This window comes from Rhinolophus ferrumequinum, chromosome X (assembly GCF_004115265.2).
Source record: "Rhinolophus ferrumequinum isolate MPI-CBG mRhiFer1 chromosome X, mRhiFer1_v1.p, whole genome shotgun sequence".
Lineage (NCBI taxonomy): Eukaryota > Metazoa > Chordata > Mammalia > Chiroptera > Rhinolophidae > Rhinolophus > Rhinolophus ferrumequinum.
The window spans coordinates 16,643,029-16,659,972 of NC_046284.1; the positions used below are offsets into that span (position 1 = coordinate 16,643,029).

General features: G+C 38.5%; 1 protein-coding gene across 1 annotated transcript in view; it reads left to right on the forward strand.

Moving 5' to 3' along the window:
* Positions 1-5,916: 5,916 nt before the first annotated feature.
* MCF2 (MCF.2 cell line derived transforming sequence) overlaps positions 5,917-16,944 on the forward strand; it is a 77,994-nt gene continuing 66,966 nt past the window's right edge. The window contains exons 1-3 of the mRNA XM_033115366.1: positions 5,917-5,966; positions 13,838-13,952; positions 15,185-15,275. Of these exons, the coding sequence (XP_032971257.1) occupies positions 5,942-5,966; positions 13,838-13,952; positions 15,185-15,275 (231 nt within the window). The 5' untranslated portion in view covers positions 5,917-5,941. The remainder of the gene's footprint in view (positions 5,967-13,837; positions 13,953-15,184; positions 15,276-16,944) is intronic.

The following is a 16,944-nucleotide window of genomic DNA, read 5'->3' on the forward strand; positions in this document are numbered from 1 at the left end:
CATATCAGGCTATATGCAGTTCCTCGTTCTTTCACCTTCTCCTGTGTTGGTAACGTGTTTCTTTCACCTGGGAAGTCCTCTGTTCCCCTGTCCGTGTATTTGAATCCTAATAAATTTTCAAGACCCAGCTCAGATGTCACATCATCTGTAAAACTTTCCTTTTTCTCACTCTCTCAATTTAGATGTAATCATTTTTCTCCCCTCCCTATACCCTATATTGTGTATTTCTGTTAGAGCACATACCGAACTCTACCTTATAGCCAGTTGTTTATAAGTCATAGCTTCTGTTAAATTTTTAAGCTTTTTAAAGTGAGAAATTATTCATATTCTAATGGACCACAGCACCTAGCAGAGAGGGGCAAATAGAAACTCGGTGGATGTTTGGTGAATTGAATTACAATGGATTGAGAAGAGGCTCTGGTAGGTTGTTAACAGAAGGATTTAGCAAGAATCTTGCTTTTCTTTTGTTAGTGCAGAATTATGCGAATCTTTCATGCTGTACCTTTATTGCAGAACAAAGTGCTACCTACATAGTTTGTTCTACTGTAGTCTACTGGGAATTCATTTTGTGATGGTTTCACAATTACCCTTTTATCCCACCTTTTAAAGCATAACACTTGTCAAGACAGCACTTTAATTTGTTGCATGTGCTAAACCATTACTGTTTACAGATGGTATGGTGTATCTGATGTTCATTTTGAAAGGGGAAAATTACACTCATAGAATCCCATCTGCCTCACAACAGGATTTAAGACTAAACAACAACAACAACAAAAAACGAACAACAACAAAAAACCCTAATTTTATCCGAGTCCTGCCACATCAGCAATAGGGAACTTTCAAAGAGACAATTGCTAAAAGTAAGCACCATTGTTATGAATTTCAGGCTGTAAGAATAATGGAGTTTCTTGCAAAAGATTATTTATAAACATTCCTGATACGGTTTGGGATGAAACTCTTGCTGGAAGAACATGGGAGGTTATGGAGCATATCTAGTTAATAATTTGTTTTGGAGCAATTGAGTGTGTTCTTCTGAGTGCAGATTTTAGATCGCCTCGCTTATCTGAGGTTAGGGAACCAAATACAGGACAAAAATCTGCTGGATTCTACCTTGGGTCTGAACAGTGGCCGGTGCCTGACAATTGTTCAGTATGAATTTCTTGAGTAAGTGAATGAATGGGAGCCTGTTTCCTCATCTGTAAGAGGAGGGTTTTAATGTCCATTTTGGAGAGTTATTGTTAAGACCAGAGAAAATGCATACAAAGTGCTTTATGCAGTGCCTGGCAAACACTAGGTGCTCAGCACACGACGTCTATTGTTAACCATTTACTCCGCTTTCCCCTCTGTTTTCATATTGGTGGTGCCAGTGGGTTGATTGCCATGGAAGAGACTGTCTTTCTGATTGATGTTTTTTTTAAATTTTCCTTTCCATTTTAATTTGCACTCCATCTTTGCCTCTTTATTTTTAGGAATGTGTGAGACTAGAGATATTTGCTCTTTCACACAGTTTATTTGCCATGGCTCTGTACTGCCTGGACGAAATGGCCTGTGTGCGCAGCATGGTTCAGAACTCGTGTTTTCTGCTGCATATGAACGGAATCCCCCAAGGAGGGATGCATGTACATGGGAGAGCATCACTGTGAAATAAAGCTCAAGGGTTGAAAGTATTGCTGTTGCACAACAGAATTGGGAGTAAAAATGCTTTCTGTAAAATGAGAATGCTTGCAGATAACAATTTACTTAACTTTCTAAGCTACCATTTTCCCTATAGGCATTGTTAATAAATTTGGTAGAATTGCAATTCTTTGGAATGGTAACACATACTCAAATCATGGCGGCATAGACTCCTGGAGAAATAGGACGTGAAGGATCATTTATTCCAGCCCAATTAGAGGCTTGGTTGTCCTCTCCAGCTTTCTTGCCACACAACTGTTCGGCCTTTGTTGGAATGCTATTAACGATAGAGAAGGACTTCTCTACGTACCGTGCCTGTCATTTTATCTACGTCGTCTAGAACAAAGCGCTTCTTCACATAGCATCTCTATAGCTCTCTCTGTTGATTTCTGTTCTCTCTCTCTCTCTTTCTCTCTCTCTCTCTCTTTGTCTCTGTCTCTGTCTCTGTCTCTGAAAACCAGCCAATCAATGAAACAAACAAAGGAGGTCCTGATTAAATAGTTGAGAAACACTGCATACATCGCTCATGCCCAGGGATTTGCAATGTTTGTATGTGTATTTGCTGGGGAATGTTGCAGCATGTCTAACCCCCAGTATTTCACAAACTTCTTTGATTGTGGACCTTTACATCTGTCCACAACTTAGAATGGTACCTGGCAGATAGTAGGTGCTCACTAAATGTTTGTTTTAAAAAAGTGAATGAATGCAAAATAAATTTTTAAAAACTATAAAGGGCACCCTGTGTCACGGTGACAAGTGTTCTCCATCTCTGCAATGACACAACCAAAATTGAATGGGTATACCTTCCTCCTCTGTGAACCATCCTAAATATGTTATTTATTTTCACTCCTTATAGGACGTTTAAAGTCCTTCTTATTTGAGATTTGAGCCTGCATCCTCATTTGCACAACTATCTTTTATATTCTAAAAGAAATATTAGTAGTGACTTTGCAATTTATGATCAAGGCAGTAAAAGCTTGTCTCTTTGGCTTTTCTTTTTTTAATATTTGTTGGGGAATACTGGGGAACAGTGTGTTTCTCCAGGGCCCATCAGTTCCAAGTCGTTGTCCTTCAATTAGATTGTGGAGGGCGCAGCTCAGCTCCAAGTCCAGTCACTGTTTTCAATCTTTAGTTGTAGGGGGCGCAGCCCACCATCCCATGTGGGAATTGAACCGGCAGCCTTGTTGTTGAGAGCTCGCGCTCTAACCAACTGAGCCATCCGGCCGCCCTCTCATTTGCTTCTTAATCAAATGTATGGAGTGAATTGCAAGCGCTTTCCTTCCTTTGTGCCTGATTGTGTTTGATTGGAAAAGCACATGGTGCTTCCACAGGACGCTTAAAAGAAGAGTGCTGCATCTGGGTGTTGTTAAGAGTTTTTGTCAGATTACCTACTGAATTAGCGTCCCTTCTTTTGGCTTCCCAAGCAGCCCTTTGGGGTTTGGAGCCACCAGCCCAAAGTAAGGAGAATGCGTGCTTTTCATCTGTAATTGAGCTTTCCGCCTGGGACAGCTTGACAAGCTTCTTAGCGAACCTGAATCTGGCCAACACGGAACACTCTGTAATGTGGACTTGACCCAGTGTTGGTCCCAGCCTTTTTATTTCTAATGCCTTGGAGTAAAAGAGTAAAAGGCTCAACAAGAGAAACATCATAAATCATATTGGTTCTCACTTTTGTATTTCGGTAGGAAATCTGTGCAGAAATTCAAGAGAGTCCGATACAAAGCTGGATAGAACTCTGTCAGCTTTCTCCAAAGTCAGTGCTCTCTTTGTTCTCAGCAAGAGTCTCCCCTTGTCTTTCTTGTGGCTGCTCAGTGATAACCCCGTGTCTTCTGTTTCCTCTCCTGTGTTATCTCTTCTCCCTTCAGTCTTTTTCCAACCCAGACCTTGATCATTTCTTAAAGTAGTAACATCTTCTCTTTTAATCATTACTTCATCCTTTTTCATCGGTGCGGAAGTGTTATTTTGTTGGCACAGTCATGGGAGACATTTTACAGTAGAAACATCAGTATGTTTTTCTTACATCTATGGATTTTACCTGTTGGGCTCACAGAATGTAAGAGGCCCTGGAAAGCACTTGCTCTAGATCTGTAGCCCTCACTTCTGAAATGGAGGTCGTGAGGCGAGGGACGGGGAGTGACTTGGTCAGGACGACAGAGCAGCTCACTGGCCGAGCCAGCTCTAGGCCCGGGTCCTCCCATTCCCAGCACTCGGCCTTTTACTTTATGCCCCATACCTTTCTTATTACGTGAGTGGGCTTAAAAATGTAGAGTAAGTGGACGTAGTTTCTGTAGCTACGCGGGAGACTGAATGGTGTGGGAGAAATCAAATTGCAGACATTAGTGCTTCTAGAGCTGCTATCTGACATAAAATGCATCAATTTATCTCCATAGATATTTCTACTGGTCAAAGCAGGGAGGAATTTGAGTTTTATTACATAGGAATATTTTAACGTCTAATGCTCTCATTTAAACGGCAGAACGCATTTGGGGCATTGTCTCTTTTGCAGGCCTCGAAGGGCAGGGAGAGTGGCGGTCCTCTGTGCACGACCCCCTTTTCACCCTTCCTAACATGTCAGTGTGTGACGCGTGTTTGTGGCTGTCATAGACACATTCTTTTGTCTGAGGAAACATGGAGCATTGAAAAGATAACTGCGTCTGGCAGTCTGGATGTGAGGACACAGAAATGGGAACACGCATGCCTTGGCCTGGGACATACCAGGAGCCTCATTTGAAAAAAATTACAAAGGGATCCAATATATGGTGATGGAAGGAGAACTGACTCTGGGTGGTGAACACACAATGTGATGTATAGATGATGTATTACAGAATTGTACACCTGAAACCTGTGTAATTTTACTAACCATGGTCACCCCAATAAACTTTAATTAAAAACAAAAGTATGGTGCTAAGGAAGAAAAAAAAACTACAGGCTATTTTGAGGAATTGATATTTTAGGTCCTGACAAATTGAAGATTTTTAATGGCATGGATCTTTTGAAAATAAATGTGTCGATTCGTTTCTTTATGTTTCAAATTGGGGAGGGGGTGAAGGGTAGGTCATGCTGTAACAGGTCCCCTGTCCCAGTGTCCCGTGTGGGCCCATCAAGAACTTGTTTTTGCCGTGCCCTTGAGAAGGGCTGGCCCTTACAGTCCGCATCCAGATGGGGTATGATTTGAGGAGCACTATCAAGGGTAATGTGTCATCAGCCTGACATTACCAGAGATTAGGTCTTTGAAGGCCTTCTGTGTCAGACAGCAAGTGGAAAATAGGGCTTCTCTAAGAGATGTGGAGCCACAGGCATTAAAACCAGCCATCCAAAATAGCCCAGTGTGATGACCTGTTTTCTTTTCCAAAGCTATCCTCGCTCATGGACCAGAGGCAGGCAGTGGACTTTGATGTTTGGCCCCTGTAGGGTTCACTAGAATTGAACATTACAAATCAGCACTTAAGATCTGGGACAACTAAAACATATTGAACAATGCATGGACATTGTTCCACCTGTAATGATCAAAGAGGAGTTAATATGCTACCATTTATTGAACACCTACTAGGAAGCCAGGTATTTTGCATTTAGTGAGCACAGTGCCCTGGGAGGTACATATGATTGTGTCCAGTTTACAAGTAAGGAAACGGAGGCTCGGAGAGGCTGAGTAACCTGCTCTGGTTTGTACAGCCAGTAAATGCAACAAACTGGGACTGGAATCCAGGTCTGCCTGACTCAGAAGCCACATACTTACCCACTACACGGTGCTCACTCTCCGACTCTTTTCCTCACTTATAAGATGGAATAATAATACCTCCATGAAGGTTATTTTAAGGATTGCATAAGATAAGAGATCTGAGAAGTGCTTTGTAGAATTAGGCATTATCAGAAATAGAAGACAGTCTGCCAATGTCTCCACGTGTCCCTATCTACCCTTTAAATAAATCCAGATGTCCTGGAGTTTGGACCTTTGCCCCTGGCTTTTTGGTGAGTCAGAGCAGTTTATGTCTGGGGCATAGATTCTGAGAACTAGGACACTGGTCCTGCTTACCCAGTGATATTTTCAATAGGGAGATTTCCTTGCCATGTAACGAGGAACAAAGAGGAGATCAGCAATGTGTCCCTGGACACAGACCTGTGGGACCCTCAGAATTCTTTTTAGCACAATGCAAAATCGTGTATATGGTTCTAGCTGTACTTTAACATGGATGTCATTTCTCTCCCTTTCTCATTTCTCCTAGAATCCGAGCTGCTTCTCCGTGTAAAGGACGTCAGTCATTTCTTAATGCAAGACATTGCCTTTTTATCTGGTAAGCAGACTTTTACATATATTTAGACCCGATAAATATATGAATCAATTAGCAAAGTTCATTTGGTCTGTATTATATAAGTAGATATACATATTTTGAGAAACACTATTTTAATAAACATTTATGCATTGTGCACAGAGTCGCTAAAAAAATGGAGATTTAGAGAATGATTGGAGGTTTTAAATATGTTTAGATATGTGACAAAAAACAATCTTACCACCCTTACACATTTGACTTTCAGACAAGTACTTAGAAATCCACGATAGATGAAAGAAGAATACATCTCCTAGGTGGGTGCTCGCTGGATGAGAGGGTGGCAACTGAGGTCGATTCTTTAAAAATTTCTCCTCCACCATAGTCTGATTATTTAAATGGTTATTACAAATGTTGTCAAGTCATTCACCTAATCAAGCAGTATGTACTAAGCTTTATTTTTTTTTTAGGATTTCGCTTATACACGATAAAATTTACTTTTTAAAAATATGTATGTATATGTATTTGTATATAATTTTTAAAAATTGTGATAAAATACACATAGCATAAAATTGACCATCTTTGCCATTTTAAGTGGCATGAAATACATTTACATTGTTGAACAACCATCATCACCATCAATCTCCAGAACTCTTCATCTTGCAAAATGGAAACTCTGTGTTCATTAAAAAATAATTTCTCATTGCCTCCTCCCCCATCCCGTGGCAACCTCCATTCTACTTTCTGTCTCTGTGTATTTGACTTCTCTAGTTACCACACATAGGTGGAATCAGATAGTATTTGTCCTTCTGTGACTGGCTTATTTTACTTACCATCATGTCCTAAAAATCCATCCATGTTGTGTATATCAGGATTTCCTTTTTATAGCTGCGTAATATTCCACTGTCTATATGCCACATTTTGTCCTTTCATCCGTTGATGGATACTTGGGTTGCTTCTGCCTTTTGGCTACTGTGAGTAATGCTGCTCATAGTTTTGGAGATAGAACCCCTTTCCTTTTTTTTTTTTTAAGATTTTATTGGGGTAGGGGAACAGGACTTTATCGGGGAACAGTGTGTACTTCCAGGACTTTTTTCCAAGTCAAGTTGTTGTCCTTTCAATCTTAGCTGTGGAGGGTGCCGTTCAGCTTCAAGTTGTTGTCCTTTCAGTCTCAGTTGTGGAGGGCGCAGCTCAGCTCCAGGTCCAGTTGCCGTTGCCAGTTGCAGGGGGCGCAGCCCACCATGCCTTGCGGGAGTCGAACCGGCAACCTTGTGGTTGAGAGGACTGCTCCAACCAACTGAGCCATCCGGAAGGCATCTCAGCTCAAGGTGCCGTGTTCAATGTTCTTAGTTGCAGGGGGCGGAGCCCACCATCCCTTGCAGGACTCGAGGAATCGAACTGGCAACCTTGTGGTTGAGAGCCCACTGGCCCATGTGGGAATCGAACCGGCAGCCTTTGGAGTTCGGAGCATGGACCTCTAACTGCCTGAGCCACCGGGCTGGCCCCCCTTTTTTCTTCTTTTTTAAGTAAGGATTTTTATGGTTTTTATTCAATGTTTTAAACTTACTTATAATTATTATTCTTTTGATCCCCAACTTGCCACAAAGTAGGGCCACTGGAAGCCCCATGGAGTTGCTCATGAGTCCTTTGACATGCCCGTTAGTCTTTGAGTATTTCTTTGTCTTCTACCGTGTTTCCCCAAAAATATGACCTAGCCAGACAGTCAGCTCTAATGCGTCTTTTGGAGCAAAAATTAATGTATGAATTGGTCTTATTTTACTATAATATAAGACCGGTGTAATGTAATGTAATGTAATGTAATGTAATATAATATAATATAATATAATATAATATAATATAATATAATATAATATAATATAATATAAGGTTTTGTATAATATAAGACCGGGTCTTATATTAATTTTTGCTCCAAAAGATGCATTAGAACTGATTGTCCTGCTGGGTTCTTATTTTCGGGGAAACACGGTAGCACTACATGCCCTTTGCTCGTATTGTTTGCTGCCCCAAATTTGGAATTAGCCATTTCTCTAATGAGCTCTAGTTCTTTTGAGTGGGGAATGGTATTTAGAAAACAAGATCCAGTATTAGATATGCCCATTGCTACGGGGGTATTATTGTTTCTAAATCCTTGATTGGTTTAGAAATCACAAATTCATATTGATATTTTCCAGTTCAAATTCAAGTTACAGGATTTTTCTTAATGTTTTTGGTTTTATGTTTACATTAGAAAATTTTGGTTTCTAATAGCATTAACATTTTTGTTTTTATTTTTTTTACAATATACATAAAGTAGTTTCACAGCTGTAGCACCAATGTTACTACTATTAATAACAGAATCACTAAATGAAGTTTAAAATTTCTAACTGATTAATAAGATTATTAATAATAATCAATTAATAATAAGATAATTTATTTCTAATAAGATTAATAACTGAGGCACTATCAGCTCCCAGGTGGCTGGCCCTGCCCCATAAGCTGCCGGAGGATCCTATAGCAGCAGATAACCGTAGGAGCCTGGGAAACTTTCGGTGGCAGGTGGTCAGCCCCAGCTCATACTGCAGCCTTTTCTGGGTGGCTCTCAGGGATCTGAGGGCCCGAGGAGAGCAGTGGCTCGCCACAGTAGGTTCAGTACTGGCTCAAGAACTGAAGCTGCATTAACATTGTGAAAACTACCAGCCATACCCTGTGAATCCCTGGGGCCATAGTAATCATAGTAATGGCACTGGCATAAAAACAGACACATAGATCAATGGAACAGAATAGAGAGCCCGGAAATAAGTCTATATCTATATGGGCAGTTCATCTATGACAAAGGAACCAAGAATATACACTGGGGTAAAGACATTCTAGTCAATAAATGGTGCTAGGAAAACTGGACAGATAGATACGTGCAAAAAATACCTGGATTCCTTTCTTACTCCATATACAATAAACTCAAAATGGATTAAAGACTTAAATGTAAGACCTGAAACCATAAAACTCCTAGAAGGAAATATAGGAAGCAAACTCTCAGACATTACCCTTAGTGAAATTTTTACTGATATATTTCCTCAGGCAAAGGAAAGAAAAGGAAAAATAAACAAATGGGACTATATCCAACTAAAACGTTTTTGCACCGCAAAGGAAATCATCAACAGAGTGAAACGACATCCTGTTGAATGGGAGGAGATATTCGCTAATGACACATCTGATGAAGGGTTAATATCCACAATTTATTAAAAACTCATACAACTCAACACCAAAAAACTAAACAATCCAATTAAAAAATGAGCAGAGGACCTGGGTAGGCATTTTTCCAAAGAGGACATACAGATGGCCAATAGACATATGAAAAGATGCTCAACGTCATTAATCATCAGAGAAATGCAAATGAAAACTCCAGTGAGATATCACCTTGCACCTGTTAGATTGGCCATGATAAATAAATCAACAAACAACAAGTGTTACTGAGGATGTGGAGAAAAAGGAACCCTCGTGTACAGTTGCTGGGATTGGAAATTGGTGCAGCCACTATGGAAAACAATATGGAGGTTCCTCAAAAAATTAAAAATAGGGGCGGCCGGATGGCTCAGTTGGTTAGAGTGCGAGCTCTCAACAACAAGGTTGCCGGTTCAATTCCCGCATGGGATGGTGAGCTGCAAACCCTGCAACTAAAGATTGAAAACGGCAACTGGACTTGGAGCTGAGCTGCGCCCTCCGTAACTAGATTGAAGGACAACGACTTGACTTGGAGCTGATGGATCCTGGGGAAAAAACACTGTTACCCAATACAGATTTTTAAAAAATAGAATTACCTCATGACCCAGCATTTCCATTCCTGGGTAATTACCCCAAGAAATCCAAAACACTAATTTGAAAAGATATATGCCCCTCTCTGTTTACTGCAGCGCAATTTACAATAGCCAAGATATGGAAACAACCATAATGCCCATCAATATACAGTTGGATAAAGAATAGGTGGTACATATATGCCATGGAATATTACATATATGCAATGGAATATTACATATATGCAATGGAATATTACTCAGCCATAAAAAAGAATGAAGTCTTAGCATTTGTGACAACATCGATGGCGCTAGAACATATTATGCTTAGCTAAATAAGTCAGACTGAGAAAGACAAATACCATATGATCTCACTTAACGTGGAATCTAAAGAACAAAATAAGTGAACAGAAACAGACCTATAGATACAGACAACAAACTCGTGGTTGCCAGATGGGGGTGGGGTTAAGGAGCTGGGTGAGAAAGGTGAAAGGGTGAAGAAGTACAACTTGGTAGTTACAAAATAGTCATGGGGATATGAAATATAAGATAGGGAATATTAGTCAATAATATTGTAGAAACTGTATGGTGTCAAATGGGTACTAGACTTATTGGGGATCACTTCATAAGTTATATAAATATTTGACTACTACTCTGTACACCTGAAACTAATATAAAATAATATTGAATGTCAACTATAAGTGAAAAAACATAGTCAAGGGGACACATATCATAGGGAACATAGTCAATATCGTACTATGGACAGTGCCAGATAGGTGATAGACTTATTGGGGTTATCAGTTTGTGAGGTATGTAAATGTCTTATCACTGTGTTGTTCTGTATACCTGAAACGAATTTTTTAAAAAGTAAAAAAAGATTTCTTTGTAGTTGTTTTTCATTATATATCCTACTTAAGAACATTCTGAACATTGTGCTCAAAAGTCACGTGGAATAAGTCCTTTTTTTTTTTATCATTCTGATATAGAATGAGATCGATGTCTTTCCATTCATTTCCATTTGGGGGCTTGTCTATGTTTATATGTTTAAAAAATATTTTTATTAAAATGTAGCTAACATACAGTATTGATTAGTTTCAGGTGTACAGCAGTTATTCAAATTTAGATACCGAAAGTAGTGATCACCATGATAAATCTAGCTGCCACCTGACACCGTACCACGCTATCACACTATTATTGACCATATTCCCCATGCTGTACGTTACATTCCCATGACTTACTTGTTTTATTCCTGGAAATTTGAACTTCTTCTTCCCCTTCACATTTTTCCCCCCACCCCTTTCCTTTTGACTGGGTCAGATATCTGGGAAATGTTTTGCTTAAAGACAAGCTAATTAATTACGTTCAGGTATTAAGAGTAATTTGAACTATACCATTAAACATCGTATTAACAGACAAAAATGGATGAGTATATGCATTGTTTTCATGAAAATGAATGCTTCGTAGGTGTTGAAAGTACAAGAAACAATCTTATTCCTTTTAAGTAGTTTAGTTATTTCTCCTAAAATGATACCTACATGCTCGGTTTACTAAAGAAGCATTTGCTTTATAGATTATCCTAATTGGGCACTTCAACCTAGCTTCTGCTTTAATGATTATAATTAGTGGTAATTGTGAATTAGTGATGACTTAATTAATGTGGTTTAATGTTTTATAAGTGGTATAAATGTGACATACTGTCATTCTTGAGCTTTGGGGATTTTACTGAAGCTCATCAGGTGTTTTTCAAACTCTGTTCCAAATAGAACCTCCCTCAGGGCTTGTCCTTCTGCCTAGGCCCCTCATCACGATTCTTTCCTTCTCTGCTTTTTGTAGTTGTTTTCAAAATGTTTCTGCATGTGGTTTCTTTTGAAGAAAGGGATCCCAATGGAGAAAATAAATAACATCTCCCAATTTAGAATTTATCTCTTTTGTTCTTTTCTTACACATTTACTGCCTAGTACAGCATTTGTAGGTGTTCTGTGGTAATAACATTTTATAGATTAGTAGATGATCATTTACCCTTATAAGAACCTTGCATTCTTTCCTTTGGCAGGTATAGTTTCCCTAAGTGCTAGATGGTTCTGTCCTTAACTATGGTGCTTACCAGCTTATTTTGCAAGTCTGCATTATATTGTATATAAGATACGTGTTACATTACAATGTTATATATTATTTATATTGCTGTTTCTACATTATATCCTACCTATAGAGGCCTTTTGTTTAGTGGTGCTCTAAATCTCTTGATTCAGAGTTGTACAATTCCTCCTTTGAGTTCCTTTAAGACTCTTGTTTGGATTCTATCATTCTCCATGTTTATCTTCCTTAAAGATCCCACTCTTTATGTATAGAATATTATATAGTGAAGATTTATCATCATTTGATTTAATACTTCAGGCTAGTTTTATTCAAGAGATAACTTGGGAACGGGGACTGTCCTTCAAACTTCTGTTGGGAAAGATTAAAGCAAAAAATGGATTTGATCTTTTTTCCAAGGGCACTGACGAAGACTGTATACTCTGCTCTTGTTGCATGGAGTAGTCTATAAACATCAGTTTATAGTTTTTGTTGGTTGAGATTGTTGTTCAGGTGTACTGTGTCCTTTCAGATTTCCTGTCTCCTTGGTCTAACAATTATTAAGAGAGGGATGGTGAAATTTCTGACTAAAATTGTGGATCTGTCTATTTCTCCTTGCAGCTCTATCAGTTTGTGTTTCATGTATTTTCAAACTCTATCATCAGGTACATAATAATTTAGGAATGTTATGTCTTGATGAATTTACCACTGATCTTAATATCTAATTATGTTCTTGACTCTGAAATCTATTTTGTTGAAAATTAAACAGCTTCCTTTTGACTAATATTAGCCTGGCATATCTTTTCCCATCCTTTTGCTTTTAATGCATTTGTGTTTTTATATTTAAATTGTGTTTCTTGCAGGCAGTACTTCATATAGTTGAATCTTGATTTTTTTAATCCAATTTGATAACCTCTAACTTTTAATTGCAGTGTCAAGATCATTTACATTTAATGTGATTATTCGTGTGGCTGGGTTTAAATCTACCATCTTACTATTTGTTTTCTATTTGTCTATTAGTTTTTCCCCCCCTCCATTTCTCCTTTCTTTTGGATTATTTTTATCATTCCATTTTATTTCCTTTGCCATTGTCATATTTGTATTGCACATTAAAATTTTAAATATCCTGATATATTTATTCTCCTAAATTCAGCCAAATAAAAATTGCAAGCAAACCTCTCATTTTCTATTAGCAAGCTAAATTCTAAGGCTATCCTATAACTTTGCTTCTAAAATAATCCTTCAACTTCCACTTAGCACTAAATATTTATTGAGCAGCTAGTCTGTACCAGGGTGTTAAGCTGGCTGTGGAGTGGAACCTTAAACATGTAAGGCTCATGCCTGCACTTAGGTAGCTTTTATTCTCAATGTGCTCATGTTCCAGGCTGCAGAGAGGGCCATGGAGTCGGATGCACATTGAATTTTAACATAGAAAATTTGTGATTTGTCTCTCTTTGCATTAGTAAGATCCTGTACCATCGTTGCTATTACTGCTTATGTTTCTTCCACAAATCCATTAGAACATCACTTATTTCCTATAGTTTGTGTCTTGTAGTCTTTCATGCTCACCATGACCCTAAGTGGGCAATTATATCAAGATTTACACTTGCTGTCAAACTGTCAATTACCTGTTTTGAATTAAGGCTCATAGCATTGGTATGGAAAGAGTTGTTTCCCAATATCTTTGGTTGTCCAATTTGAGGGATCAGCTGTATTTTCAACTACATTTATTATATGCATTCCATGAAATTTTCTTCTAACTATATTCACTCATTTTGCCCTCTTTCCTTCCTTTCTTCCCTCCCTCCATCTTTCCCTTCCTTCTTTCTTTCCTTTCTTCCTTCCTTTAGAAACCACTCTGTCCCTTTATAAATTTAGTCAGGAGCGTGGTGCCATTTTGAATTTTGTGGAGATATCTTCCTTTAAAAGTTACATTGGCCAGAAACAGCCTTCTGACATCTTCTCTCTAACCTAAAATCCTCTTTCCTGCATTGTCATCACACAAATTATTAATTTGCTTGCTTTTCAATATTTCAGGTGGCCGGGGAAAGGACAATGCTTGGATCATTACATTTCCAGAAAATTGTAATTTCAGATGTATACCAGAAGAAGTGGTAGCAAAAGTGCTGAATTATTTGACATCTGTTGTGAGGTACAGCCTTTCATAATATTTTTTCAATTCATTTTATATTGTATGCCCATTTGAATATAATAACAGGAGAATGGCTTTTCAGTGACTGTTATTCTAATTGTAAATGATCGTAAGACTCACCTTCAGAGTAGATAAGAAATAGAAGGGGAAGCTGTCAGCTACCTAAATGACTATAAAAATTATACTGAGGCTCTATGAATACAAAATTGGGGGTCTAGAAGTATTTTTCCCTTGAAGAATATAGGTTGAAAATGATAATCGTACATAAAGTCTTTAATTTGCATAAAAGGGACTTTAATTAGCATGAGTGAGGGCAGCTATTCTTCATTTCTTCCAAGGATAACATCGGGAGACTGAATGTTAAATAGACTCAAAAGTGATATTAGGAGGGATGTATTAGGAGGTACTTCTTGATATTGTACATCGTTTGAGACTTAAATGCTTTAAGAAGGAATGTTTCAAACGCTTTCTTTAAAGATTTTATTTAGGTTGAAGACAAATTTTTTAAAGGAAACATTTTCCATTCCCTAACCCTGAAGACTATGGGGACACAAATCTAGGATGGTAAAATTGTGAAGAGTCTTAGGAACAAAAATCAAATCCTAGAAAAGTAAATTAACAGGGCACCCCTTGAAGCTTGAAAGTGGTCTTTTTAGGGTAAATAAAAGTTATATTATCCACTAAACTGCCTTCCCTGAAGGGGTAGACAAGAGATAAAAACATATTGAACAGTGTTTTTCTGGATGAATGAATGAATATGATCATTGGCTTATGATGGATTGCCATGGAAAGTTAAATCTGATGTCATATAAGCTGTCTATAAGATTTACCCATACTCAAGATCGCAGTATTGCAAATCCATTTTAGTGACCTATCTGCATTACACTATCACTTGCCTATTTTAAAAACTGACATTAATGCTGCAAAAGAAATTTATAGTAGCGAGTAGTGGACTATGGAATAAAGTTGATTTTCCGAGGTAACACTTTGTAATAGCTTTCCAAATCCAACTCTGTCTTCAGTGAAGACATGAAATTTAAATGAAATAATCAGAAGTAAGGATGTATCTAGCAAATTCGGATTATTACTAAGAAATACACACAATACAGTATATAGATGACATATTATAGAATTGTACACTTGAAACCAATGTAATTTAACCAGTGTCACCCCAATAAATTGAATAAAAATTTTTAAAAAAGAAATGCATATTATTTTCTCTTATCCTGCAGGCAAAATGGATCTGACTCCCAGTTTACCATTATTCTTGATCGAAGATTGGATACATGGTCTTCTCTCAAAATCTCTCTCCAAAAAATCGCAGTATGTACCAATGCATTCTTTAGTAATTTCTTATTTTTTTGACATTATACTTTCTGTTTTGGGGAGGGTATAGATTTTTTTTTTGATACTGATGGAGACAATAAAATAGATGGGATGGTGAGGTGGGAAAGTAGGAAGAAGAATTGGTACAAGAGATTGAGCTAAACAACTCCATCCAAAATAAAACCTAATGGGAAAGAACTCCAGGCTGGTACCATTATAATTGTCTTATAGACGAGGGAATAATGTCAAGATACACACTTTGGAAAGGTTATGGGATGAATTCAAGGTCAAATAGCTAAGTAACAAAAAGAGCCAGAGCGGGGCGGCCGGATAGCTCAGTTGGTTAGAGCGCGAGCTCTGAACTACAGTGTTGCCTGTTCGATTCCCACATGGGCCAGTGAACTGCGCCCTCCACAACTAGATTGAAGGCAATGAGCTGCCACTGAGCTGCCGGAGGGGCGGCCGAATGGATCAGCTGGTTAGAGTGTGAGATCTCAACAGCAAGGTTGCCGGTTCAGTTCCCACATGGGATGGTGGGCTGCGTCCCCTGCAACTAAAGATTGAAAACGGCAACTGGACTTGAAGCTGAGCTGTGCGCCCTCCACAACTAGATTGAAGGACAACGACTTGGAGCTGATGGGCCCTGGAGAAACACACTGTTCCCCAATATTCCCCAATAAAATATAAAAAGAGCCAGAGTAAGATTTGAATTTTCATGAATTTCAGTGTGTGCCTTTTCCACCTGCTGCTTGCTGTCATTTTCCAAGTTATGAGTGAGAAGAGACTTATGGTTCCCTATGCCTTTCAGAGCAAGGCAAGTTTTTATGGGAACTTTTAAAAAATGGAAAAGCTGTGTTGTATACTCGTTGTATATGGAAAAGTATAAAGGAGAAAGTTTAGAACAACAGGCAATAATCCAACCAACCAGCAATAAGCAATTTGTAATGTTTTGGTGTATCTATCTTTCCCCCTGGGATAAGTATGGAAGTGAGTCACCTGCAAAATGACATGTCTCCCGTATTGGAATCTAGTCCTCAGCTTTTCAAGACCCAGACTGAGAAACGAGTTTCCCTAAAGGACGCATTATGAGAGGTGCAATCCTATCCACAGCCAAGATGATTTTTTACATTATTAAACTCACCTGGATATAGTGGCATTGTCTGACACTTGTCTTTCAAAGAAGAGGGGAGAGACAAGGAACCCATAGACTCCGGAGCTGGGGAGGGTGGGGCTGCCTGTGGCGGTACCATGGGGTCAACTTCCTCCATCAAACCAGAGTAGCTGGTAATCAATATATTGTTTTCTTTGCCAGTCCAAAATCATCAACCATCTGAAATTCTTACTTTGTCTCCTGACTGACACAGGAGGCCACACTCAGCAGAGAAAGTTGATTTGGTTGTGGAGGCAAGACAAAAATCTGGGTGGTTGGACTTCTGAGCCAGTGTTCGTTTTGCTATCTTAAGTTGCTAACACGTGTGAAAAAATACAGTTGACCCTTGAATAACACGGCTTTGAACTGCGTGGGTCCACGTACACACAGATGTTTTTCAGTAAATACTGTCAGTATATTTTCTGTTTCTTAACCTTTTCACTGCGTTAATTGATTTTAAGTTTGATCTCCAAAATGTGCAAAAAATCCACAGAAAGTAATTAACAGTATTTATAT